This window comes from Tetrao urogallus (assembly GCF_951394365.1).
Source record: "Tetrao urogallus genome assembly, chromosome: 5".
Taxonomy (NCBI): domain Eukaryota; kingdom Metazoa; phylum Chordata; class Aves; order Galliformes; family Phasianidae; genus Tetrao; species Tetrao urogallus.
Window position 1 is genome coordinate 5,119,847 of NC_136818.1, and position 26,392 is coordinate 5,146,238.

General features: G+C 42.2%; 1 protein-coding gene across 1 annotated transcript in view; it reads left to right on the forward strand.

Annotated features, from left to right (window-relative positions):
* The window catches only part of GLIS1 (GLIS family zinc finger 1), a gene marked incomplete at its 3' end in the record, with an annotated part of 177,358 nt that overhangs the window by 116,312 nt on the left and 34,654 nt on the right, over positions 1 to 26,392 (forward strand). The window contains exon 4 of the mRNA XM_079536471.1: positions 22,872 to 23,033. Within this exon, the coding sequence (XP_079392597.1) occupies positions 22,872 to 23,033 (162 nt within the window). The remainder of the gene's footprint in view (positions 1 to 22,871; positions 23,034 to 26,392) is intronic.

Below are 26,392 nucleotides of genomic sequence, written 5' to 3' on the forward strand. Positions count from 1 at the left end.
CAGTGCCAGGAGCTAGGTCCATATCATAAATAGTTTATTTCCATTCCAACTCTGCAGCACAAGACACAGTCTCTGGTGCTTTACTGTGGCAGTGCTCAACTCTGGCACACGGCACCATGGTGCACGTGGTGGAAATCCATGCTGTAGCCTTAACACCCAGGTGCAGCTCTGGGCCTGGTGCTGTAGGACTGCTGTCCATGCACAGGAGCACATCTCAGCCAATGTCTGGGCATAGCCAACTGTTTGCCAGCATCATAGAACTACTGTTATCTCATCAAGGCATCATAACTTGTTGTTTGTGAATGATTAAAAATGATTAGAAGTGATAGAGCACGCAAACTGCTGTTTCACACTTTGTATTTAGGTATTTATTAACTTTCCAGTGTTATTGCTTCACCTCACGACTCATAAGCAGAATGAATCACTCCTTGGCCGCACCACGTGAGTGCGCTTTCGTTGCCATTGACTTTTCTGCTGCGTTGGTTATTTACGTGCTCAGGCGATGTGTGGGACTTGCTGAGGGGGCTGGCACCACGCACGCTGTGGGCAGACTCAGCATCTGTGGGAAGCTGTGTGCCAAGTCAGCCCAAGCTGTGCCTCTGGGAGCCCCGCAGTACCTCGCCCCGAGGAGCGATGCCCTGGGGCTGTGCAGCTGTGCCTACAGGCTGCCATTTAACAATGGGATAATCAAATGCAACTGCTGCTTAATACTGTATGGTACTGTTCTGGCCCGAGGAACGTACTGCCAACTCTTCTTAATATTAGAGGCGTTTTGAAATTGGACAGTGATGTGAGTAGGCTGCGTCGTTTTAAAGTGAATCCAGTCTTTAGAGATAGTTGGAGTCTCCAGCTACCATGAAATATGTTGTCACTTCAATTACGATTGCAAGTGCCTCTCTCTTATTTGTTTCCTGTAATACCAGACAGGCTAGGTAAATATATATATATATATATATATATATTTTAATGAAGCACAATATAGTTTTTAAATGGCTTATATCAAGTTGTTTCCAATTTCTTGTAAACTCCTGATTTCTAAATATCCTGTTATTTGTTCCATATGTTTCACTGAAGTCATTGTTATCAGAACAGCAGAAAAAAACATAAATAACTTGGTAATTTAACATAAGTTTGTGATTTTTCTTAAGTTACTGTCAATCAAGTATCATTAGTACAAACTGAAATCAAAGCAGAGCCAAAAATCTGTAATTAAGTCATGGAGGATGTACTGAGACAATGGGAAAACAGTGCTCTTGTAGGCTGTGCTGTTCACAACTGTCATTGTGTTTGTTAGCAGAGAGACCACAGAAGTCTTGCAGGAGGTACTGTTTCATGACAGTGACTTTGCTTTTGTCAAACAGGTTTCAAAGAGCAGTCGTGACAGCTGGCATTAATCCATTAACTGTTTGCTTTTCTCTTAAGCTAGATATGCTGCTCTATATGAGGGAATACCACCAGCTGATTGTGACAACAAAATGGTTGTGGAAGATGCTCCCAGCTTGCTGTTAAACTTGATGAGGAGAACAGGGCAATGTTGTGGAAAGTCCCCATTCTGTGCACAGCTTTTCTCTTTTTGTCTCTCCTTAGTCTCTTTCCAGTAAAGGAGAAGGAGCAGATGGTAAAAAAGGAGGGGGGGGGAAGGGGAAGGGGAAGGGAAAACAACAAAGAAATATATAAAAGTTTGTGGGAATCCTCCTAGAAATATTCAGAAAAATCTAAACTATATGAACACTTTCAGATGTTCAGAACGTGTCGTTTTGAATAAAAGATGGAGAAAGGAAATGCTTTTGGTCCTGAGTGCTCAGTGCTCACAGGTAGTTCTCACTGAGGGCACTGAGGAGAGTTTTTATCTGACTGCAGTTCTCCATAAGATTTAAGGTTTATTTCAAACTCAGCCATTTTCTTTGTGGGTCTTGTTTTACAATGTGTAGCTCTGGTGTACTTCCCACCCATCTCTGTGTTACCAACTGGTAAGCAGCGTGGTGCTTCTGAATCTGATCCACAGCTCCAGAAGCATTTAAACCTGTCTTCTCATTGACCTGTGCTATTGCCGTTGTTCTTCTCTTTGATTTTGGTTGGTTTGGAGTTCTGTTTTCAGGCATACATTCTAAGTAGAGATGATCTCAAAGTTGATGGCGTTACTCTTGGTCTGTGGCTAAGAACCCAAATTCACCTTTCTCCATGTAAGGAGAAAAGTGTGGTGACACTGGTGTCCTCTGTTCAACACAGGTGAAAATCCCACTGGACAAACTCAGTGTATTCTCATCATAGCTTCTATATTGACACGTTGAGGAAATGGGCGATGTAACTATGTAATGAACACTCATCTGTTGTGTGGTTAGTCCCTGTTGTCGTCTTTCTGAAATTCTTTCTCTTCTGAATCTCTACTTCTGTTCATAGACCCCTGGTCTGAAGCTGCTAGCCCAAAACAAATCCTACAGCCATTGGTGCATGAAATAGCCCAGTGTCTTTCAAGTAAGAACTCTATTTTTACTGCCAAGGTAGAAGGAGGCCAACGGTAGGCTTTGTATTCACAGTGTAAACCTTGAACCTGAGTAGCAGACGTTTCCCAAGGGAAGCTGTGGACATCAGCGTGTGGAGCAGGGTGCATTGCTCGGCAGGTAATGTGCATTGCACTTCAGTGCCAAGAGCAGTGCTGCTAGGAGACATGTTCCTTTCAGAGATGCAGGGAGTTGATGCTGCAGCTCAGTGCAGCTCATGAAAAGAGGACTGCTGGCCTCAGTCACTCTGGAAAGCTGTACTGATCATGTTAATGTCAGAGAAGAGGAAGAGATGAGGCTAGGTTTCGCCATGCCAGAGCAAGCTGTGTGTTAGTGCTGCTGGAGGAACAGTCCTCCAGTGGTTCTGTTGTAAGCTCCATTTTTCTGGGGTTTATAACTTGCTCATAAAAATTTACTGCAAGCTATTATTTGGCACACAGGGTTCCTGCCTGAGAGCATACTGCTTTTCTTATTTAAGCTCCATTTGGTTTATTGACAGGCCTGTTTTCAGATTGCGAGTGAGTGATGAGTAGAATAGAAATCTAATTGTTTCAGAAAGGTTTTTTCCCTGTTTTAGTACTCTGTAGCCCCCAAACAGCTTTAAACATCTACTGGTGCCTTTGAGTATTACAAAAAAATTAAAACTAGCTAAGAAATTCTTGTTTAAATAGTGGCTACTGTGCATTTTGAGTAATTGTATTTACAGCACATAGTCTCTCAGCCTGCAGGACTCCAGCACAGCTATCCATCTTTGTAGATACAGAAGTACTTCCTCACAGCTGAAATGGAGATATCAAGCAGGATAAAGTGAAGCAATTAATGGCATGTAGCCATATGTGGAATGGCTGATTGTGACTTGGGCCAGGTCATTCAACTTAATGCATCTGGTCTTGTAGAAGATGTCAGATTTGAATCCAATTTTGACACTCTTGGTAGCTCTTGCATATGAGTGTGAAATAGGATGGAAGACTGGCTTGTTGTAAATTCAACTGCTGAGACCTCATCAGCATTTCACTGTACCTGCGCTGTTGAAAGCCTGGTTACATCTTAACCTGGAGTCCAGTACCTTGACAAGAGGTTGTTGGATGATTCCTCATTCAGACTGAGTTCTAGGTGTGGAATGTCACAAACTGAAGCAGTGAGGCAGGGTGTCAAGACGAATTTTTCTTCCATGCATCCGGAGAAATGAATTTTACAGTCTCAGAAGGTGTTTTTAATGTCGCAGATTATTTGTACACTCAAAAAGCTTATAACCACACTTCTTGTACCTCCCACTCTGACTGATCTCATCCTTTCAGGATTTGTTGTGGCTATTTCAAGATTCCTATTGCACCCTTGGGGATACAGCTTCAAATGGTTTTTAATGGAAAAAATTGGCCATAGAGGTGCATACCAGAAAGACCAAGCAAGGAGATTCTTAGCCTGTGTGTGGTCACAGTACTTCAGCAAGCCAAGTGGATGTGCTAAGCACAAATTACACTGCTGCCATACCTGTTTCTCTTGGCAGGAGGCTGACAGCCTTCTGGCATTCTATTGCAACTGTCCTCTGCTGTCAGCTATTGAACTTTGTTCTGCAGGTTGTGTGTTTATGTAGGGATTCACCATGCTAATTTGCATAGCTAACCTTAGAGGCTTTTCCTGAAAGATAATAAATTACGGATGCTGTAATCTTATAGATGTACTTGGGAATGATCAGCACATTGCTTGTTCTTCCAGCTACTGCAGAGAGCTCATATGGACCAAATCCATACCAGTAACAAGCTAGAGAGAAGAGAAGGTTGATTAGGATAAAGAAATCCAAATTCCTGAGTGATGTGTTGGGCATGTATAAGGGCACGCCTGTGCAATGAGATGATTTTGGAACTGGGGAATCTGGGAGTCAGACCTAAGAAGAGAACCAGAGCACCAATGCCAGGTCCCCATTTCTCCCAGCCCTGTGGCCTGAATGCAGTGACAAACCAGAAGCATTCTCACTGACAGCTCTGCGCTTGTTTCTGTGCCAGCTCCTCAGGTATCTCTGGGAGGAAGCTGCTTGAAGAGTGAGGGTGAGGAAGCTTTGAAGAGGGGAGGGGAGCGGAGCAGCGCAGAATGGGCACGGTCTGGCTGGGGCTGTCATTGCCAAGGGGTGAGGGAGTGCATAAGGATGCTGAGTGAGAATGATGAGAAATTATTGTTTCAAAATCAAAGAAATGAAATGGGACACAGCTCTGCTAACACAGATGATTGCTTGGTGGCTAAGAGGCACCTCTGAGACATAAGATGTGAGGAATTCAGGCACCTTTTTTCTCTATTTCACTCTTCTAAGATAGCATGGGAGAAGACAGGGATTTGTGGGAGTTATTTAGTACTGTCAATCTCTTTCTAGGCATGAGAGAGGCTTAACTGTGATATGTAGGCCAGTCCCAGCTGTTTGATGCTGCTCCCCCATTCTATTGTCTTTTTAACAAAGAAGTAGAAATTTGCCAGCCTGAAGCTCAGTGAATCCAGAGCTGCATTTACCTTTGGACAGCTTGTTGCTTCTTTTCCAGAACATTCAGTTCTGGAAACCGTGAAAGGAAGAAAAGGTAAATCAGAATGAGAAAACTTGAGGTTTGGAGAAATTCTGGTGCATCTGTAACCCCCTTGCAGGGAATGGTAAAAACTACTCAGCAGTGTCTGCCAGCCTGCTTCCGGCCCTCATCTAAGTTGTACTGTAGCTGAAAAACACTCATCCTGCATAAGTGCCAAGGCTGACCTCCAGGGCTAAAGAGCATCTTGTGGAGAAGGCAGATTGGCTTTGTTGCGTGACTTTTTTTTTTTTCCCCAGAGTTCAAGGTATGATCCTTGCAGTTTCTTCCTCTTGGCTACTGATAATTTCACTTTGCTCTTTAGGTGATGCTGAGGAGAAAGCATTACTCAGTTTTGTCAGCAAATACTGGGGGTACGTGGTCGGCTGCTCGTAGTCAGATGTTCCCTATTCCTCTGTAGTACTGTCTGGAACTGTAAGCATTGTCAAGACTTTTTCAGCAATTAGCAGACATTTCTCATCTGCACCTACTGGAAGATGTCATGCCTATATTATCTTAGGTATTGTAAAATACATGCCACTTTAAAGGCAAATCCAGTACTGATTTCCCTCAAGCTGCCCTTGGCTTCCTAAGTGTTCAGTATTTGTTTTTTTAATGATTTATTTTTTTGTTTCTGTGGAAGTGTGATTTTAAGAAGGGAGATGCATTCAATTGCTTGTATATAGCATGAAGAGACTCATGCAGATTATTGTAGGTATAAATTGAAGATTCACTGTTGCATTCCTTGAAGTGCAAGTTTGATCATGAATGCCTGCGTACCAGTCAAAATGTGAGTTGTAGAAAATGACTGGAAATGGTAATAATAACTCTATAATAACTCTGAGTTTTATGTTAGCAAGTCTCAGATTGCTCCACCAAGGAACAAGTCAGGCCTTAACGGGACACAGTTTGTGTAGTGTGGAGAGGAGAGGTGATGCAGGGCTGAATGAGGAGCAGTGTTACAACAGGCTGTGGTTTCACTGGAGAGCTGGTGTTTGCTTGAAAAGTTGGATTGCAGTTGTCTGTGTTTTTGCTTGCTGCTCTGTAACGCTGGCTGTGCTGGTCCTGCAGTACTTGGAGCATCGTTTCTCATGTATGTGAAACAGCACTGGGCATGTGGTTGAAAAAATTCTTCCCTGGCTGTTTGTTCGTGTGCCAGTGATTAAATGTTGCTGTCCCTCCTTTCCATTGCTTGTGTTTATGAGTTCTACACTTTGAACTAAGTAGATCTTCATTAAAATTAATGTTTGCTAATTTTAATTGGTAAAATCACTGCTCTCGTTCACAGCATGACTCTGCTAATACTTCTTTTAGCTGAACTGAGGTCCCAAAACACAGTGGGAATGAACAAAAGGGGGTAGCAGATGGTGGCAACAATTCCTAGTGGTGCCAAAGTGCCTGTGTGGTGATGGTGGGCCAAGAGATTGGTAGCATGCAACGCTGCATATGTAATGCTTTCAAGTTTCTCTCTAGAAGTGAAATGGAAAGAAGTCTCTACTTAGTACATCTTGTTCCCTTAATTGTGAAGGTTAATTTATTGTTTGCCATTACATCTAGTAATCATAGAACAATGTTGGGGTGCAGTTATGTATTTTTGATGCCGTCTCAAGTAACCAGTTTGATGTTTAATATTTAACTGGAAGCAGAAAAAAAGGATGCAATTAGAAGACAGCAATCTGAAGCCTTAGAAATGGTGGCCAGCCTTGCCCTTCTAGCACGTCAATTAACAAATCTGGCTTTACATCTGCATCTGGGACCAGTCTTAGTATGTCCTTTATCTCTTTAATCCTTTTGCACGGAACAAAACAAACTGGAAATGAAAAACACTAGCTTATTGTATTCATCTAAGGGCATGCTAATTGAAAATGATTGCTTCATACTGGGATGGATTCAAAAGTACGTACATCTCTCTTTCCCTCTTTACACATAAATCTATAAAATACTTGTGTTGAAATAGGAATTACTAGGTCAAAGGGAAGTGAGATAATTAAACCAGGGACAGGCACTTAAGAGGTGTTCACACAATGGGCCAAATTCCTGTGCCAACTCCCGGATCCTCTGGCACAGGAACTGATTGCCAAAATCTACGTCTTCATTCAAAGCAAAACAAGGTTTTGACCTTTTGGGCCAACAAAGTTAACTTGGAAAACATGAACAAGAAAAGCAAATGTGGGGGTGTGGAGGGGGGAGGAGAAAAAAAAGAAAACAATCATAAATTATTTCAAGCATACTTAACCCCACTAAATAGAAGCGTAGTGTGATTTAGGTTGATCTGAAAGGTGTTTTAATGGCTGAAGAGAGCACAAAGAATTCTTCCAACTTCAGTTTCTTTCTCAAATGAACTTGTGGTGGAGAGAAAATGGGCACATCAAAAACCTTAGAGGGAGATAAACAAATTGGATGGCTTTTATTAATTAGAAAGTCATTATCTAAATCTTGGACCACAATCTAAAGGAATTTTGTTTAGGTTCCGACACGTGAAAACCTTTAAATTTCTGAGGGCTTTGGTTATTTGTTATTATTGCCAGTTTTTATACTGGATGAAATTTGTGTGGTGTGTGGTGCATGCTGGTGGTGTCTATTTGAAGGACTGGAGTACAATAAAAGACCAGTGAAGTGAACCAGCATACAACATCACAGAGCACGTATGGCCCTTGTGTTACAAGAGCACACGCTTTTCCAGTTAGGAGTGTTGTGTGCACAAACAGAGTATAAAGTCCCATACACAACAGTAGATCAAAGAATAGCAGTAACTGTGTGTTTCAATTGAGAACTGTTTCTGACAGATCACAGATGCACAGCAATAAGCTCCTTTGTGGCTAAATTACCAGTTATTGAACGGTGGCCAACAGCAAAAAGTGGACCATAATGACTTTTCTTTATTACACAGAATTGCATGTTTTTGTTACCTTGCTTATCATCACTGTTGTTGCCATTTACATCCCAGAACACCTGACCAACACTGGAAGGGCATGAAACTTGGCCAGTAATATGTTATGCATAGGGTTTAGAACGTACTAATTTTTCACAACTTCTCAGTTGGCATGAAAAGCAACCAAAAAAAGAGTTTCAGCTTACTGTGGTCCCTGACTCCAGATCCCATCCTTCCCTAAATGTTACTGTGTATTTGGACTGTTGTGTTTGGCATAAAAATGCTTTGGTTTTGTTTATTTGTTGCTTTAAGATACCAGATGAAGTGCCATTGGGTTTGTGTCTAGGACAGCTGTGTTGATGTTCTTCCTAGAGTCCAACCCCAGAACTGAAGGGGAGAAAGGCAGAGGGTATCCCAGGAGAAGTGGTGAGAGCTTGGCTTTCTTCATGTTGTGTGCAGTGCTGGTGTGCTTTGTGGTTTTGATTTTGTTTTTTGTGGTTCTGGACAATTTGCCAGTGGGCTTACATGCAGAAGCGGGCAGTCCTGTGAGTTAGCACCCAAACTGATTTTGCTAAGGAAGTGATTTCAGAGAACAGGTGAATGGATTCAATAATTAAATGTTCTTGGTCAAAGTAAAATCACTTCTTCCTTGCACTGAGCTTGGCAGTATGCTTGCCCTGAGCTGTTCTTTCTTCATCCATGGAAGAAAGTTCATATGGTCAAATCCGGCCGGGAACTCCAGCTGCTCCATGCTGCCATTGAGCCCTGGCTGCTTTCAAGGTCTATGGAGCGATCTGGCTCACCTTGGAGCTGACAGGCAGTCTGTGCTGAAACAGGGAGTTCAGGAATTGTTGCTACAGGGAGCAAAGCAGACCTTTGGAGCAAGATGCTGCTGTTTTCAGCCTGCCATTTTCAGAGCAGACGCATGGCTCTCCAGAAAGAGCTCCGCATCCTGCCTGAAGGAGCTGTGCTGGTGGAATCAGAACAGCTCTGAAATAGTACAGAGGAGGATGGCTTTCTGTTCTCATTTGTCCCTAGGGTAGGTTTTTCATTCATTTTTCATTCTGGGAAGGCAAAGCTCTCCACTAAAGACTTCACGCTCCAGTCAGATTTTTACATCCCTCTCCGTTCCACTGTGTTCATGGTAGGAGAGAAAGATGGGATATAAATGGCAAGGGTGATCAAGATTCATACACTGATCCTGAGAAGAGAGCAGAGGGCAGGGTGAAGCCATAGCAGTGTAAATGAACAGTCTGTACTGCCTGACTACATGGCATTTTTGTGGTTTAGTTTAAGAGGTCACAGCTGAGGTTGTGACTGGCCTTCAGGTTGGCACAGTGTCTCCAGGGCAACCAGACGTAATGCTAAATGTTCCCTGCGGATGCTGCCATGGGAAAATATCCTTTCAGCCACGACAGTGTGAATATGCTTTTCTCTTTCTCTTTTCTGCCCAACACAAGAATGTTTTATATGCTGAGAAAACTGATGCTAGGGGAAGAGGACTTAAAAGATTGCAAGGTTCTTAATTCCTTAAGGAATTAAGCCACATATCTGATTCACTTGCAGAGCAGCAAGAAGTTTCAGCTGATTGGCGGTGAGGGCCAACCTGAGGAAGAGGATGGTTTTGCTCATTGCTCTTAGAGGTTCTTCTCAGTTGGCCATACCTTTCCTGTGTGCTGCTGGAAGATCACTTCCTATTGCTGCTGATGTCACTTGCCAAAGTTCAGTGTGAAGGGTGACAGATGTGTCTGTGGTCATCTGCTGATGTCTCTTGTGGCTGCGTATGTCCTCCATGCTGCTGTTGTGCCAGAGCTCACTTTAACTCAGAGAACCTGTGGGCTGTACTCGTATGTTTAAGAGCTTGATTTTTGTCATGGTAAGCTTTGAGGGAAAGTCATCTGTTAGTCATGGTGGGGAAAAAAAGAAGTCAATGGAGAACCAAAGAAAATAATGATAAAAATGGGATATGTTTTGTGCTGCTTGAAATGGGGTGTTTAGGTACACAGACTTGGTTGCTCTTAAACAGAACTAGGTTCACACATCAAAATTGCTCACACTGAAGAATTTATTACCAGAATTCAGAAGCAGAGTGAGTGTTCTGTGCCCTTTGTATGACTGTTTTTGGCCCCATCTTGGGCTCTAGTTTCAAATCAGTTCCTGTTCAGTGGGTACAATGTGCTGCCCAGATTGCTCAGCATTTCTCCACATTGGTTTTCTGCACCGTTCTGATTTTCTTGGTGGGCCCAGAGTGAAAGAAAGAGAATGATATCATTAAGCTGACTCACGTGCTACTTGAAGTCATTGGCTGTCCTCTATTTGCAGTGAGTCTTTCCCTGCCCTGCAATTTAGTCAGGCTTTGGTTTTGTCCTCCAGAGGTCATTATTCTTGTCTTCATCCTTCCAGATCTTCCTTGCTTCACTGCATTCAGTTTAAAAAGCATACTGCAGATGTAACCAGTATTTCCAGCCTTTATTCACATAGAAGAGCTTAATGGACCTGTTTATCAGAATTCTATGTGAGTAAATGTTGGGCCAAAGCAGGCTAACATTTTGGAATAGGAAGTCATCTTTTTAGTGTTGAAGCAGAGACATGGAATTGAAGTTCTTTCCAGAAGAAGAGCGAAATGCTGTAGTCTAAAGCCAATGAATATTAGCATTTCCTGTGCAACTGTTTGAAGAACACGTGTGAAGATCTCAAGGTGCCTTAGTGAATCCATAACAACACAGATGTACTACTGTCCCAGTTCTGTAGATTGCTAATGAGTCACAGAAGAGACAAATGCTAAGATTGTTGCTTCAAATTTGGCAATGTGGTATTATATAAATTCACCTTGGAGGCTCTCTGTTGCCCTTGAAATAACCTTATTCATCTACACCTGGAAGTTATTCTCCATCCACAAAACCCGGTGGGGCTATTTAAAGCCAATTCACAGGTGTCTGAAATTTTACATATAGAGGTGTGAGGCTATTTAAAACATATGTGCAGGTGTTTACATTGCAAAGTGCAGGAGCAAGTCTGTGCACATCCAATTTGTGTTTCATGTTGAAAGACAGGGCTACCTTAAAGGAAGTCCAGGAACAGGTGGCAAGGTTGGCATATTCCCAAGTACATCAGAAAGGAGATAAATCATACGAAAAAGAGATTATTTTCAGTCTTTCTGCAGTATAAATTTAAAATAGGGAAAATGCTGGTTGCTTGTGTGGTTTTCTTGTTTGTTTGTCTCAAATGCTGAGGAAGGTAATTGAAAGCATAAAGGTACATTAGCAAAACTACCTGAAGATGGTTGTGTCTGGCATTTGCAGTGTTTCAGTTACTGATTTTTTTCTACAGGAAGGCTGGATTCCCCAGAGCCCTTTTCCTGGCTTGAGGGTTGTACACCAGTGATAGATGAACTCGGGAGGGCTCTAAAAGCAGAATGGAGCCACGAGTGGAGCTGAGCAGGGTTTCCCATCCATGTTGTCATTTTCGTGTGGAGTAGGAGCATGAAGTGCTGCAGGGAATGGAACTCTGAGTCTGACAGCAAATGGCAGCAAGATTAGCTTGGGTTTCATGGGAATCAAATTGTGCTAGCTGAGCTAAAAGAGAGGGGAGAGCTGCACTGCTGGCCCCACCAGTTCTCAAGTGAGCTGAGCACCAGCAGCTAGTAGAGCTCAGCATGTTGTGAGAGGAGCCCCCCGAAGACTCAAAGTCACCCAGCACCTTCAGTACGCAAACCCCTGAAACTCCCCAGAGCCAAGAAGCGCAGTCAGCGTGCAAATGTAAATTTGAAATCTTTTCAGGTCCTGGGAGGTTTGGCTGGGGCATGGTCTGAGTTTTGCCTATGGTTTGGGGTCATTTCCTCTCGTTTTACCCAAGCTACTTTGGCCCATGCTTGGCCTTGGCCTCCACAATGTGAACCTGCAGTGCAGGACTCAGCAGCACGCTTAAGAGGCGACATTGTGCCTGCTGCTGGTGCACAGATAGCATCTGGATGTGTCAGGGCTCCAAGTGCAACGATGGCAAGCATAAACAACTTAAAAAAACAAAATAAACTCTTGCTATCGGAGTCACGATGCGAGTTGTCCGGCACAACATTGGTCTCCGATTTTATATTTAATTTTAGAAGCTGAAACTAAATGTTTTAATTTTATATTATTTTCAACATAATGCTAATTCGCTCCAGATGTCTGCTCAGAACCAAATGCTGCCATTTTGCATAGAAAGCATGTGCGTCAGTGATTTATTCCAAATAGCTTCTATTTTACTGCATTTCATTTTATTCTCAATGAAGTACTTAACAACATGTTTCTCTTTAAGAATCTTACTTAATCATATGGATATAATTTTTTCAATTTACGTTTTCAGTTCTTTAGTGTGGTGGCCACAGGGTGTTTCTTAACCTAGGAAGATTAAATGCACATGTTGAAAGCTGCTCGTATTTGATTCTGAGGCGCTTTCATTTCGAAGTCCTTCACGTAAGGTACAGAAGTGATTGTGGTTTCCTGCTAGGTTGCAGGACGGAGGTATAACTCTCAGGAAAACCTCTGCAGATACCTTCTAAACGTTGGATAATCATGCATGACAATAACATAATTTCACTTCTTTCAAAACTGTGGTCTGTGGAGAGTGTTTAAGACTTTTTTATTGGGGTTCAGGAAAAAGAAAGAAATTTAATTTTCTTGTCATTGCTGGGCTACGGTTCAACATTTCAATTTAAAACCTATTTCCGTTGAGTTCCATTTCCAGTTTTCCCTCAAAATATTAGCTTAGAAAATGTCTTTTATTCAGCCATTTATTTATTTATATAGCAGCACATTAAAATAACGCAAGGCAGCTCACTTTGGAACCGTTGTTACTTGAGCCCAGCTCATTGAGCCATGCTGTGTGCAGGCTGCCCTTGGCCAGGTATGTCAGCAGCGTCCTCAGGAGCTGTGTTGTGTGTACCTGACCTGAACCTGGGGAGCAAATTCATGCAAGATTCTTACCCTCGTTTCCTTTTAAAGAGGGCCTTACATATGAAGTCTGTAGCGAGTTAGGATGCTTCTGCTGTGGCCGTGCAGTGTAAGTGTAGCACGCCAGTCTCCTCGGGTATCAAAGCCTGCTCTTCCTCCCTTCTAAAAATCATTTCACACATGTAATCCAGTTTACTGCTAAGGTTCTAGATGGCAACCTGTGGCTGTGGAATCTACTCTTTGTGAAGTCATGTGATTTGGAAGGCTGGTCGTTCTCACCTAGAAATGGTGTTCATCTCTATTCATTTACATTTTCCCAGGGCATACGCTTTAATCTTGGCTTTTCACTTCTAGAACTAACCTTGCTGTTATTCTCCAATTGTATAGTTTATTACACTGAATTGTTGACACAGCTGGTAGGGAGCTAAGTGCTGTGGTTTCACACAATAAAATTTTAGACAATGTGTAGCACTTCTTTTTCATACATATCATTTGAAAGCCATATGATTCACCAATATGTGTTATTGTTATCCACCCATGTGGGATGCAATCTATTTTAAATTAGTGAAGTGCCTTGCTAAACTCCCTGTAAACAATAAGACTGTGGGAAAACATTAAGTGCTATTGAGAAAAGAACACTGCCATACTGCCTTTTATCCAAAGGATCCCACAGTGCTATAGAGAATGAAGGGACCTGGCACTGCTGCCATGCCAGCTGCTCTTGTGTGCAGAGCTCATCTTCACAATAGGCTTCAGAAGGCAACTTCACCACCTGAAACTGGAGCAGGGCTTGGTGAGCATCATCACTAGCCATGCTGAGACACTGTCAGCTTGCTGGGAGCAAAGGGCTTTGTATGTATGTTGGCAAAATCTTGATGTAATACCTCCTCTGGAGTCCTAGGCACAGAATCCAGCATGCTGGCCTCACAGGTTGGTGTGTATCAGGCCAAGGCCTTGCTTGGCTGATTCAGTTAGCTGTAGCCAGAAATTTCCTCTTGCAGATCTGTTCTCTCCCACAGGATCCTCCTGTCTTTGGTCTGCTGAGGAGAGGAGTTGCTTTGTGAGCTGTGATGATGTAACTGTTACTGTAAACATCTTTATGATTGTAAAATATCTATTGGTCATGAAAACGATACGAGATGGGTTTCCCTGCATTTAAAAAAAAGTAATAATAAAAATAGTTGAGGAGGATCTATCCCAGCTGAGGACAGGACAGCAGCAGGTGAGGGTGATGCGTACTGTTACTGGTTTACACCATACTGGCTGCAGGCTGGGCTTGATGCAGGCTGGTCTTCAATCTCACTGTGTTGGGGGACAACAGAGCACAGATCTAATGAAAGACATTTCTTGTGGTGCACAGGAACCTCTGTTTATAGGCACACTGTTAGCACATTACAAAGGCAAACTGGATAATGTGTAGATTTCTGCTTTTACTGGTTCATTAAAGAAGGAGAAAAAATATGAAAAAAAGAGGGAAATTTTTCATTTCAGTCTTCCATATAAGCATTTATTAGTGAATACACTCAGAGTACTTCAATTAAAGTTGATTCTAGTTTCTAATGCCAAAATAGCAGCGTAAGATTGTTTGCCTAATTCCTGAGAGCATGCATTGTTTTTTGCAAGCATTTTTAATTTATGTACTGCTCCCGCCTCTCATCAGGTCTGCTGTTGGGCTCAATGTAAAGCAGGGTGGGCAGCTCGTCTGCCATCCCTTTGCAGATCTCCCAAGGAATTGGGAGTGAGGAGTGCCCCCACCCCGGGCACAGAGGGGCTGATGAACTCCGCAGCAGGCAAAGCAGAGCTGCGCTGAGAGAGAGCGCTCAGCACGTTGCTCGGCCAGCTCACAGAAGCAGGGTGTGTAATTCTTAATAACTGGGATAAAAACCCTCAGTGACATCTTTTAGAATATGAATGCCATGCCTTTTCTTGTTTCTTTCATTCCTTTCCCCCCCCTTGCACGCCCCCCATTTTCCTTTTCATCTTTTCTCCTTTCAATTCCATTAAGCTTCATTGTATAATAATGTATCACAGTGGACTTTTTTCAATTATGTTTTTGACTTTTTTTTCCTGCTCGTTACTATAAAACTCCAGATGTTTTGAGACTTCATGGTTCTCTGGATATTTTTTCCTTTATTTTAATCTTCTTTTGTAACATGCCACACATGTGGTGCTTTAGCCTTTTAAGATGCTATGCTATGCTAATCAGCTATAAGTTCGGGGAGTGTTTTATTCTTTTTGTTATGACTTTTTTTTTTTCCTTCTTGCCGTTGTCTTCTGCTCCTTTTTCTCTTTAATTGCAGCTGGTGAGTTCACATAAACAATGCTGGATTCTTTATCAGTCCTTGTGCTGCGTTCAGTGTTTCAAGCAAGTCATCTCTTCACTCCAATCCAGTCGTCCCTGTTCTATCCCATATGTCAATGAAAATTGTTCTGCAGAGAGTTGTCTGCAGTGGTAACTCACTGGGCAAGAGCATAAGACAAGGCTTCATTAGTTTTTCAGCTGGAATGGGTGTAAATAGGTGCAAACTGGAATTGAAATGTTTCGCAGTTAGGTGAGACAGTGACTTACCAATACAGAAGAACAGAGTTTGAGGGTTTGTGTAGGAAGCTCTATCGTTTGTTTAAACATCTCAACGAACTGGAGAGAACTAGCATGTTTCTTTTCTTTATGGTTCCTTGCTGACACAGCTGGAGAAGGTTTTTAATTGATTTTGTTCAATCTTAATTTTGTCTCAGTAACAAGCAGATCTGGCTTCATATATCGGAGCGGCGAATCTTGGATTGCATGTTGTTCTTTAATTTCAAATAAGTTGCAAGCTATTCCAAAAATCCCAGTACATAATAGTTGCCCAATTACACAGGAAGAAATAAAGGGACTGGCATGTAGATTTTGGAAGAGGGGTCGTCTTTGCTTATTACATGACCGTATGAATTTTGCATTCTGTTTTTTAAACCGTTGCTCCATGCAATGTTATTTTTGCCTGCAAGCCATAATACTGCATTCAGTTCCAACTGTAATGAGGTTTCAGAAAATTGTTTAGTTTCCAAATGACATATTTAGCAAAACCTTATGGCAAAACTTGTGGCTGTCATGCTTCTGATAGTAAGAGATCCCCAACTTTGCTGGTTTGTTCTCATGTGTTGCAGCAAGTAAATGCAAGTACTCCTGTTTCGACAAATGTTTATCCTTCTGCTTGATTAAAGAAGGATGACAAGAAAGAATTTCAAGACTAGCAACAGGGTGTTAATGATAGTGAAAATGATAGGATGCTTTGATAGTTTCCTAGGTATTCTGGCTTTTTCAGGGTCTGTTAGCTCACTGCAATGCTAACTGCAGTGCCTGACCTATGGGTACAAGAAGAAATCTAGGAAGATTGCAGTGCCCTGAACAGCATTCCTGCCTTTCCTGACATGGTAACTTACAATTCCACGAGGAAGACTTTTGAGAGCCAAAACATGTAGCACTGCTCTGGGACAGGCTAAGACTCAGTCATTGCTAATGAGCATAGCAGCAACCTTGGGAGAGGACAGGCGAAACTTGCATCTACTGCCAGAGTTACTCAGGAGCACAGATAAACTCAGCTTACAAAACAAAACTCAGAACCTCCATCTGCACAGCCTCTGTGCTTAGGGGAGAGGGGAAGGCAGCTCCAGAACAGAGCATGTCCCATCCCACTGGGTGGCCTCAGCCTGCTGGCCCTAGCCGGCTGGCTGTGTGGCTCCCTGGGATGCAGGGAGCTGACCAGGGCTCGTTGCATCTCAGGTGGTGACATGGAGAGCAGAGGAACCCTGTCTCAGGGGATGCTTGCAGGTAGGATTTGGCAGTCAGGGAAGTTTGCTGGTCTGTGGAAGTTACCTCACATGTGGAATCAGCCCTGTTTGCTGTTGGAAGACTGCTGGCTGAAGTGCATCTGTTGTTTTGCCCTCTGAGGGCCAGTCCGTATTCCTCATGCATCTATAAGTCCTGGTGCTGGGGGAGGATCAGGAATGCAGACTTAGGTCCTTAAATAATGCATTACATTGAAAGAAACGAGGGGTGGCCCAAATTCTTGCTTAATTCAGTGATGTATGCTGATCAAACACCTCTTCCAGGGTTTTCAGTATACTAGTATTTCCCAGTTTCACATTAATTAGGAAATACGCAACCATTCTAAGAGCAAATAGGTAGATGAAAGAACAGCCTGTGTAGGATGTCAGTGTCACACGATTAGTTGTAATTGCCTTTAAAAGCCAACAACAGGAAAGATGCACTGCGTTTGTAACAGGGCTGAGAACCTTGGAATTTTTCTTCTCGCTATGAAACCTTTTACCTTTTCTTGCCCTTCACACCAGCAATTGTACAGTACTGTGGCTGAAGTCCAAACTGCTTGTTTATCATATAATTAATGGAATGAGTACCTATCAAATGCAGTATCATGGGGAAGTGTCACTATGCAAACATAAATTGTTCAGACTTCCAAAAAAAACCACCACAGAAGTAGCAGGTCCTATTGCTCCCTTACAGCATTTTCCATGGTCATTAGTGCAGAGTGAGAAAAGCAGCACCTACCAGTTGAAATCTGTAAAGGGGCAGCCTGCACTGGGATTCTTTGGGAGCTCAGTCCTATGGGTTACTTTTTATCATGCAGATAGTTCTGTTCAGTTTAATAGAATTCCTTGCATGAGTCATGTTGCTTATGAGCAAGCATTTCCTTTACATTGTGTAGCTACTATAGAGAATGAAAAATTAATCGGGTGTTTGCTAGAAAAAGCAAATCTGCAAATCAGGTATTTTGATTCTGGTGTTGGATGGATGGACTTGAGTACTGAAATTACTGATGTTTGTAACAGATTGGAGCCTCGTGTGCCTCCTGCATGTTACCAACATTAGACTCAGTGTGCTTTAAAACATTGGTGCTATTTAAAGAGTGGTGTGACTATTTCCTCCCCTCCAGAAGGACACACAGCCTCACAAGATCCTTTTTCTCATAGCTTGTTTTCCAATAAAATTTTCCCAATTTTGTAATCAGCTGGGAAGAAAGAACATTTCACAATGTTCGTAAGGCCTGTAGATGTTTTGACCAGACATAAGATTTCCTATTGATAGTATTAAATGCTTTGGAATGAAATGTTTTGGGTTTTCCATCTGTAGGCTGTCTGAGATGTCAGCAGCCAATATGACCTGCTCTTTCCCTTTTAGGTCTATAAATAAAAGGCAGCTTGTTTAACTGATCTTGCAGCACAGAGCAGAGGTGTATATTAATGAGCTTTCTCTAATGGCACACTGGACCTATTTAGCACTACAACTGTGAAGGCTTCTCTTTTTCAGTCATAACTCATTTCCTAAGAAAATGTCAGCTGTTGCTTCACCTTATGGTCTGAGCTATTTAGTTTGTAGTTTATTTCTTCTGATCTGCACCACTGACAGATATTCTAGACACAACTGTGATTAAATATGCTTATGGAAATGGTAAACATTTGATAATATAAGCCCTCATGGGGATAAGCTGTTATTTCTGCGTGGCAGCATTCTCAGGTGCATTCAAATCATGATGTGGAAGCAAAGGAAAAAAAAAAACAACATTTCAAGCAATTACAGTTATTAGATTAAATTGTTTTGTTAGGAAAATTGTGATGTGTTTAGATCACCATGAGATAATTCAGTGTTCTCATAAATATGCCTCTGAAATGCTTGATACTCCAGCAGTTATATTCCAGTGAGACTGTAGTGTAAAATAAAGATAACATACATATTTCCATCTGGTATAGAGCTAGTTTAGTCCTGTACATTTCTTCATTTTTCCTTGTAGAAGCCTGATTCTAAAATCACATTAGCAATAAAACCCAGTGATTACATCATGCTATTTACTGCAGTCACGTGGCGTTGTTTTGTGTCTGCATTTGGATGTGCGTAGCAGAGTCTGAAGTACACATTAAAGTCTCACAATAAAGACAAAAGTACTAATGGCAATATAATTATTTTTTAAGAGATGAACTTGTTTAAGAGCTGTGTGACTTTTACAGGCTTTGAGGATCATGCAGTGGTTGTTACTGTTATCACAGGCATCGAGCATCAACAAAATGTTTAAAACTGTAGGATTAAGCAGTGACAGATTGGGGCCAGATGTCTGGGAGATTCTGTCAGTAGCCTTCTCAGTTGGTCAGATAGCTCTCGCCGTCCTGAAGCCCTTTGGAAACTGAACATTTGTTCTCTGTAGTTGGAATTTAGACATGTCAGGGACTGATGGCTCTTCATGGTGGTTGTTTGAGAAGGAGGAAGAGCGGCTCATTTCTCTGGGAGTAGTTTTGTTTGATTTACACGTATGGGCACATGTGCTTCACATGGTAGGAGTAGGTAGCAAGGTTACAAGTGCCAGAGAACAGCAGTGAAGCCCAGGAATTGCCTCGCAAAGTCACCCTAACGCAGTTTATGCAGCAACCTATTGAAGTTACCACGTCCTTGTAGAACTGTAGGGACAACCACACTTTCAGTTTGAGGAAGCTGGGTCCCAGCAGTGCTGCCCTCACACGTGGCGTTGTAGGGAAAAGCTGCAGGGGATCCAGTTACCAGATCCATCAAGACAGAGTTGAAATAGAGGGTTTCCTGGAATCCTTCAAAGAAGTGAGGACTTTTCTGCAGCTCTGAATGAATTCTCTCAGCCCCATGCCTGTCAACTCTTCGTGCCAGCTCCTTTCCTCTCTCCCTCTCAGGCTTTTCACCTTTGTGTATCTGCCCTTCTTCTCATCTCATGCCAGCAAGGCTCACATGCCCATGCCTTTTCTGCTGGTTTTCTTCATATTTAGCAACCCTACTTGTAGCAGCCCTACCTCCTCATACCTATGAGCTGTAGTCGCATCACTCTTGCTGATGTTTTCCTCTCGCCTCATGTGGTTAGACTGAATTTGACACAGCGTTGTGACTAACCCCACTGCAAGTTATCCAGCATAATCAAGCTGGATAATACAATTAGTAAAAATTAGAAAATAATATAATTAAGAAAAGCCACTGAAGTCCAGGCGCATGTATGAGTGGTGGTGCTAATACATAATCTTTGGATTCTGTGTTAGCACCAAATAAAAGGCTGCTGACCACAGTAAAAGTGTTGCTGTAGCTCTGAGCATTTATGGTAGCCTGTTCCTTCTCTTCCTTAAGTCCCGATCTAGCAAACTCTTAAGCATGTGTGCTCTCGTGTGTTTCAAATTAAGCTTGTGTTTAGATGTTTTAGGACATTTGCCATTGGAATTTTTGCTACTGACATCAATGGGGATGAAGCTGGACCCCTAATTAGTTTGGACTATTCTACATACTTTCCTACTTTGCATTAGGCTGTAGATATAAAGCTGAAGACTGATAATCCACTAGCTAAACATACGGAGCTTCGTGACTGAATAGCTGAGAAATGCCTTCTGTGTGCTACCTGCTCTCTCCAGGCTTGAGATAGCATGGGGACAAGAAGGAACAGGTAGTAGAGTGTCACTGGAGGGATTCTGGTGCCAGCAGTCTATAAAGTCTGCCAAGGAGCATTAACACGGAGTGTTGTCATATAATGTGTTTTTTGAGGCTTGTCTGTCAGAACCTGTGAGCTCTTGAGAGTGAGAAGCATGGCCAAAGGGCTCACAGTAGTGTTAGGAGTGTCTGCTCAGGTAGGGGATGAGGAATTGCATATGCAAGTAAGTGAGCATGAACAGCTGAAGGGCAAGGCTTGCTGCCAGAGTAACTTGGTAGACTCCAGGTCTGATCTCTGGCTGCCTTGTAGTCAGCTGTCAGAAAGACTGAGCAGAGGTGGTCTACTGAACCGAAAGTGAAAGGGATGTTTGTTCTAAGGGGATGATACAACTGTATGGACACAACACTGATGAGAGAAGTATGAAGAAAGGTAGTGATAAGAAAAGAAAGGGATCTGGTTCACAAAGAGGAACCCATCTTCATCACCTCAGAGCACTGAATCCATTTGCCAGAGGTTGTCTTTATAGAACGTCATGTGGGAAGTCTGGACTTGCTGAACTGCTTATTTTTCCAAGACTTCAGCGTATTTGCACATTTCAGTGCATCATTCTGAGTCCTTTGCCAGGTTTTTAGTGATGACTAGAAAGAAAGTTTGTTTTAAGTTTTGGTGGCTTGAACACTTCCAAAATTTGCCCCCTCCCTCTCCAACTTGTTCTGAGGGGAGCTGTGATTGGGCTCCTGGAGCCCTAGGCTGTAGGTGTCTGGGTAGCTCCAGAGCTTTCATCGTGGTGGTGGGGAAAAATGAAAGTACTTACATATCAGACAATTGTCTGCACACATAGACCTAAATATGCCATTTGGACATTCTGCATGTGCCCAGAGCAGAAAAAATATTTAGGATGGTGAAAACCATAGTGTATAAGTGACTGAGAAAGGCAGAAGTTTGCAGTGTCTCTGGAAACCCCCTGTGGGGGTGTCTGTTTGCTGGGGTGCCTTGATGTGTTTTATCTCCTGTATGCAGAGTTGATCTCTGTCCAAAGGCAGAACACAGTCTGTAAAATGGAGCACTGGCTGGAGAATACAAGTCGCCTTGTTCAGATGCTTAAGATGCACCCAGAACTGAGCAGGAAGTGAGGGACCTTTCTCTACCAGCAGTCAAAACTGCCCTTCTTGGGTACCAGGAGACCAGGTGCCTCCAGGTTATGGCATCTCCATCTGCTCTCACTTCCCACCCCTCTGCCTGCAATACTGGATGCAAAAACTGAGTCAGAAGTTCACACACACCAAAATGTACGAGAGATGTGTGTATAACAAATAGAATGTGATGGATGGATGAGAGTACAATTCCTGTGGTACCATCCAAAGAACCACAGGTTGTGACTGTACTGAACAAAATCCTGACTTAGCAGGAGGAGGTGACAAAGCACTTCTATTAATTTTGTGGTCGTGAGCAAGAATCATAAAAAACATGACTTCCAGAAATTGTTGTTCTCTCTGTAAAAATTGCTCTTGGTACTAATATGAAGATGCACCAAGTTGTTGTTTCTCAAGTACATTCTTTGAGGTCCCGAATTACAGTCAAATCAGGCTCCTATCTGTATAGACACAAGAAAATCTGCGATGAAGCTGCGATGCAGAGTGGGCAGAGTACAAACGCACCACCACATGTGAGTATGTGTGCATGGAGGTGTTTGTGAGCATGTGTAAACATCTGAGTGCACCTTCTGGGTTTGCTGGTGCATGAACGTGCAAATACGTGTATTTGTGCTCACCTGAGTTCATTCATAGCCCATCCTAGGTAGTACCTCCCTGCGGAGGAATAGGCACCTGTAACACTGAAAATTAGCAGCCATCCATGTAGAGCACTCTTTCCTTGGCCTGTTAGTTTGAAATTTTATTTATTTATTTATTCCAATTTAATTTGAAACAGCTACTCTTGTTATGAATGCTGTGCAGCATTTTATTGCTAAGTTCCTTAATGAAACGGGTGCTTAAGATCTCAGAATTGCTCAGGTTACTGGCTGTATAAGTGCCGAGAACAGATCTGAACGATAGAGCCAGTAAAGAAAAGGGTGCAGAATGACAGCAGAGTTCCTTTGGATTGATCTTCAAATGGATCAGGTCTTGTAATAGTCTGTGCTCATGCTCTTCAGGGTATCCCATTTCAGACATCTGAAACCAGGTTTACCCACTGCAAACAGCTCCTCCTGCTCTCTCTGTAGCAGCTAATTGTTATTGCCCACAGTGGTTCCTGTGCTAATTAGCAACTGAGAGAGCTCGTCAGAACACTTGTTCTTTCTTTAAGGTTTCCATACTGGCTCCATGTCTTCAAGCGTTCAGTACTTCAGAAGAACGTGTGGGATATTTATAACTTATGTATTATTGTTGAGCTACACACTGTGTCTTCAGTGACAGATTAAATGAACAGCGCAAAATGTTGTGTTTCATCCATAAATTTCAACAGATGTTTGAATGTTGGTTGATTTATTACATGTCCAGCTTGGATCTTACACTGTTCTCATTGTGGCTGCACATGGTTTATTTAATACTGTTTTACAACCATTTTTTATGACTTTTTTTTTTTTTTTTTTTCAGTTCGAAGGGTGCAACAAGGCATTTTCTAGGCTTGAGAACCTTAAGATTCACCTCCGAAGTCATACTGGGGAGAAGCCGTACCTGTGTCAGCATCCAGGCTGCCAGAAAGCCTTCAGCAACTCCAGTGACCGGGCAAAGCATCAGCGAACGCACCTGGACACTGTAAGCATGATTTCAGGATGGGAGTCGCACTGTTTTCCAATGGTCTTTGCACACGGTCTGCTCTGTGGATAGGGACTCTTATTCTACCTTTCCATGATGGGTGCCTCAGAATGCTCAGCTATAAGCAACTGCACGTTTGTTTTTAATTGAATGTGCTTTGAGAAATGAAAAGTGTTGTAATCACGAAAGGACAAATTCAGCTGTGTTACTCATGCTGAGAAATAATGTACTCAGAAATAAGTCACTCAGTAAACCTCCATTGTTCTTGTTCCAGTAAGAGAAGGAGCCTGTAGGATAAGGTATAGTATGAGTGAAAGCTGAGTCATTGCTGCTGTACTAAATGATGCTGTTGTCTTGCTTCCTATCCTCTATTGCTTCAAAAAGTCTCTTCTGGATGAACGCAAAAGCAGCTCAGACATCTCAACAGAAGGCATGCCTTCCTGTTTTGGATGTAATTTTCTGAAGGTAAAGATACATCTGTGATATTTGTGAAGAAGCCACCACCAGATTTAGGTGTAAGAAACAAATTCACATTTACATACAGTTGCTAGACTCTGGCTGAGCTCCACAAGTCTTCTCACTTGTCCATGGTGAAGTTGGGAGCCTGTCTAATGTGGTAGGCTCTGAGAAAATGAAATCACTGGAGAATGGGGAAAGAAAGCAAGTAGGCAACTTTGTAGACAAGTTCAGTGCTCAGCATAAAGCTTTTAAAGAACAACAGCCAGAGTTGTTCCTTTGTTTTGTTTTGTTTTCAAAGAAGTGAATATATGGTTTAACGTTTGGCCAAGTGTTTATGGGGCAGAACTTTTGAGTTTAATTGATATTTACTTTTTAAGCAGTTACACATTTCAGACAGTGCAGCATTAAGGAATGTCTAATGTACATTATGCCTTGCAAAAACAAACAAGTAAGAGAAGCAAGTCAGTCACATTTTCCAAACTAAAGCACACTTACAATAACAATGTTTTATTTATTTGAAAGTCAAACTGAGATATTTGAATTTGTAATTAGTTCTAAAATGTGTCGCTTTTGAAATTGGATATACTAAATTGTGGGTGCACAGTTTTGAAATCTAACTGCTTAAATCTAACGGGTATATTTGTGCCACAGATGGAATGCCATTTATTAGTTTTGAAAGATAAATAACGAGTTAACAAAATAAGCTGAAATTTGTGTATCTGTGGATTATTGAAGACAAATCTCTTAACTTTCTATTTTCTTTTCTTCTTTCTTTATCTCTGTCTTAATTATCTGAAAAGCTCATAAATCAGCAAAAAGGTACAGTAGTCATTTTCTCCTAACTTTCTTAAATGCCTGAAAATATTATCCGCTTTATTCTGTTGCAGGTTCTTTAAAACTGTGCCTGTGGCCTGACACCATGCCAGCTTCTGTCCGCCTCTTTGCGTTAATTTTAAAATCCTGTGGTTTATGTTATGTGAATGTGAAAAGTGACGAAGCTACAGCATGGTGCTGTTGTAAAGACTGCGTGTTGCCTTAGCTCAGTGGACAAAATAGTTGTCTGTAATGTCAAGGGAAATTGCCAAAGTAAATAATAGTCAGATTCTCATCTAGTTCCCGTATCGATAACTCAAATTATTTTATCGGTGCTTTGGGTGATACCAGTGGTTTGAAAATACTCTGCTATTTGTTCAGCTAAGGGGTATGTTAAAATTTTCCTTAGTTTTTCCTCAGATGTCAGGATGTGACACACACAGGACACGCACAGATGTGTGTGTGCTCTGGATACACTCGGTAAATCTGCTTTGCCCTGTGTCTTTCTGGGTAGGTGCTGTTAGTCCATAAGGCCATGAATTGGTGAATGATTCTATTATTCCTTCAGAAATTTCCTGCTGGCTGGGAAGAGCAGCAGTACTTATCCTCTTGAGGTACTTACAAAGAAAAGGGGTTTATATAGGTTACTCACTCCTTATTGAGTGCATTTGGAATTGGTTTTAAAACTTCTTACTGTAGGTCAGTCTGTCATTTATCTTCTCCAGAAGGAGAATCTGTAAATAATTTCAGAGATTCACTGGCGTATACTAGTTTGATTGAATCTCTACTAAATCATCTGGAAGTAGATCTTTCTCCTAGGCGGGAGCAGAACAAAGGGAACATATCTGTTCTTGTGGTAAAAAGGGCATGTCATCACTCCTCCAGGAGTACAGCAGCTAGCTTCAAGGACCTCACAGTCACTCCTTTCCAAACTGTTGTTTGGTTGCTTGCTTTTTTTTCCCCCTGCATTTGTGCATCCTCTTTCTGAAGCCAAGGCAAAAGGAATGCGATGCTGAGTTCATGACAAACCAGTTCTATAGCTTTGAGAAGGCACCAGACGACTTGCTGGTGCGTGTGAGAAGGCCGAGCTCATGCTGACAGATGAGGCAAAGAAACGTGCAGCTCAACTTGAAAACTTTGTGAGCTTTGACATTCAGCACTAGTTTGCTCTTGCTTAATGGTTACTTAATAACGAACAGTGGAGCCCCTTTGTTCAACTTGGCAATTGCACTGTCACCTGGGGGCCACAGTGTAGTGCAGAGAGAAGCGTTTGGTTGACTGGGAGTAAGCACAACTTGGTGAGGCTTTCAGGGGCTGGGACTCTGGAATCAGCAGTTCACTTGGAGTGTCCTTTCTTTATTTTCACATAGGAAGAGCTGACTGGAACTGCTTGCCCAGGCTCTGTTGGCTTTCCCAGGAAAGTGCTTGTACTGGGCCACGTTTTGACAAGCTTTGAAGCATGCCAAAATCAGCTGGAAAGGTCTTCCCAGCAGAGTTAACAATAGTGGATTCTTCTGCGTTGATTTGCTGAGATGTTAAAGTTCATTGCAGGTTGTTTGGTTAGGAGTTAGAAAAGAAAGACGTTGTTCAAAACAGGAAAAGGGCATGAAGGAAACCAAATGTGTGCTATTGCACAAGCTTTACTCTGCTGCATATGGAACATAGTTGTAAAAACTGCATAAATCAGAACTAGAAACCAGAATTACATTTATAATTATACTGGTTGTTCTCATCATCAAGTCTACTGTAAAGACTTGAAAACTTAATGCTCTAAGAGCCCATCCAATTACATCTCATTAGCATTTAACTCAGCTCACTAATCAACATCCAATGTGCCAGATTAGAGATGTGTCAAGTGCTCTCAGCACTTGCATGGAGTGCAAAATCAGAGCTATTAATGCTGTTCTTCTGTTTGCACCATGTCAGACTTACGTACATAGAGGAGTTGCAAATCTGGAAACGTCAAGCAGAGCAAGCAGCTCAGGCTTTACGCTGTGTTGCACAAACCAGCTGTCCTTCAGCTCTCTGTGTGCCAACTGAAGACACGCAGAGGAATGTGAAATCTCTTCTCTTTCCTCACTCTTACA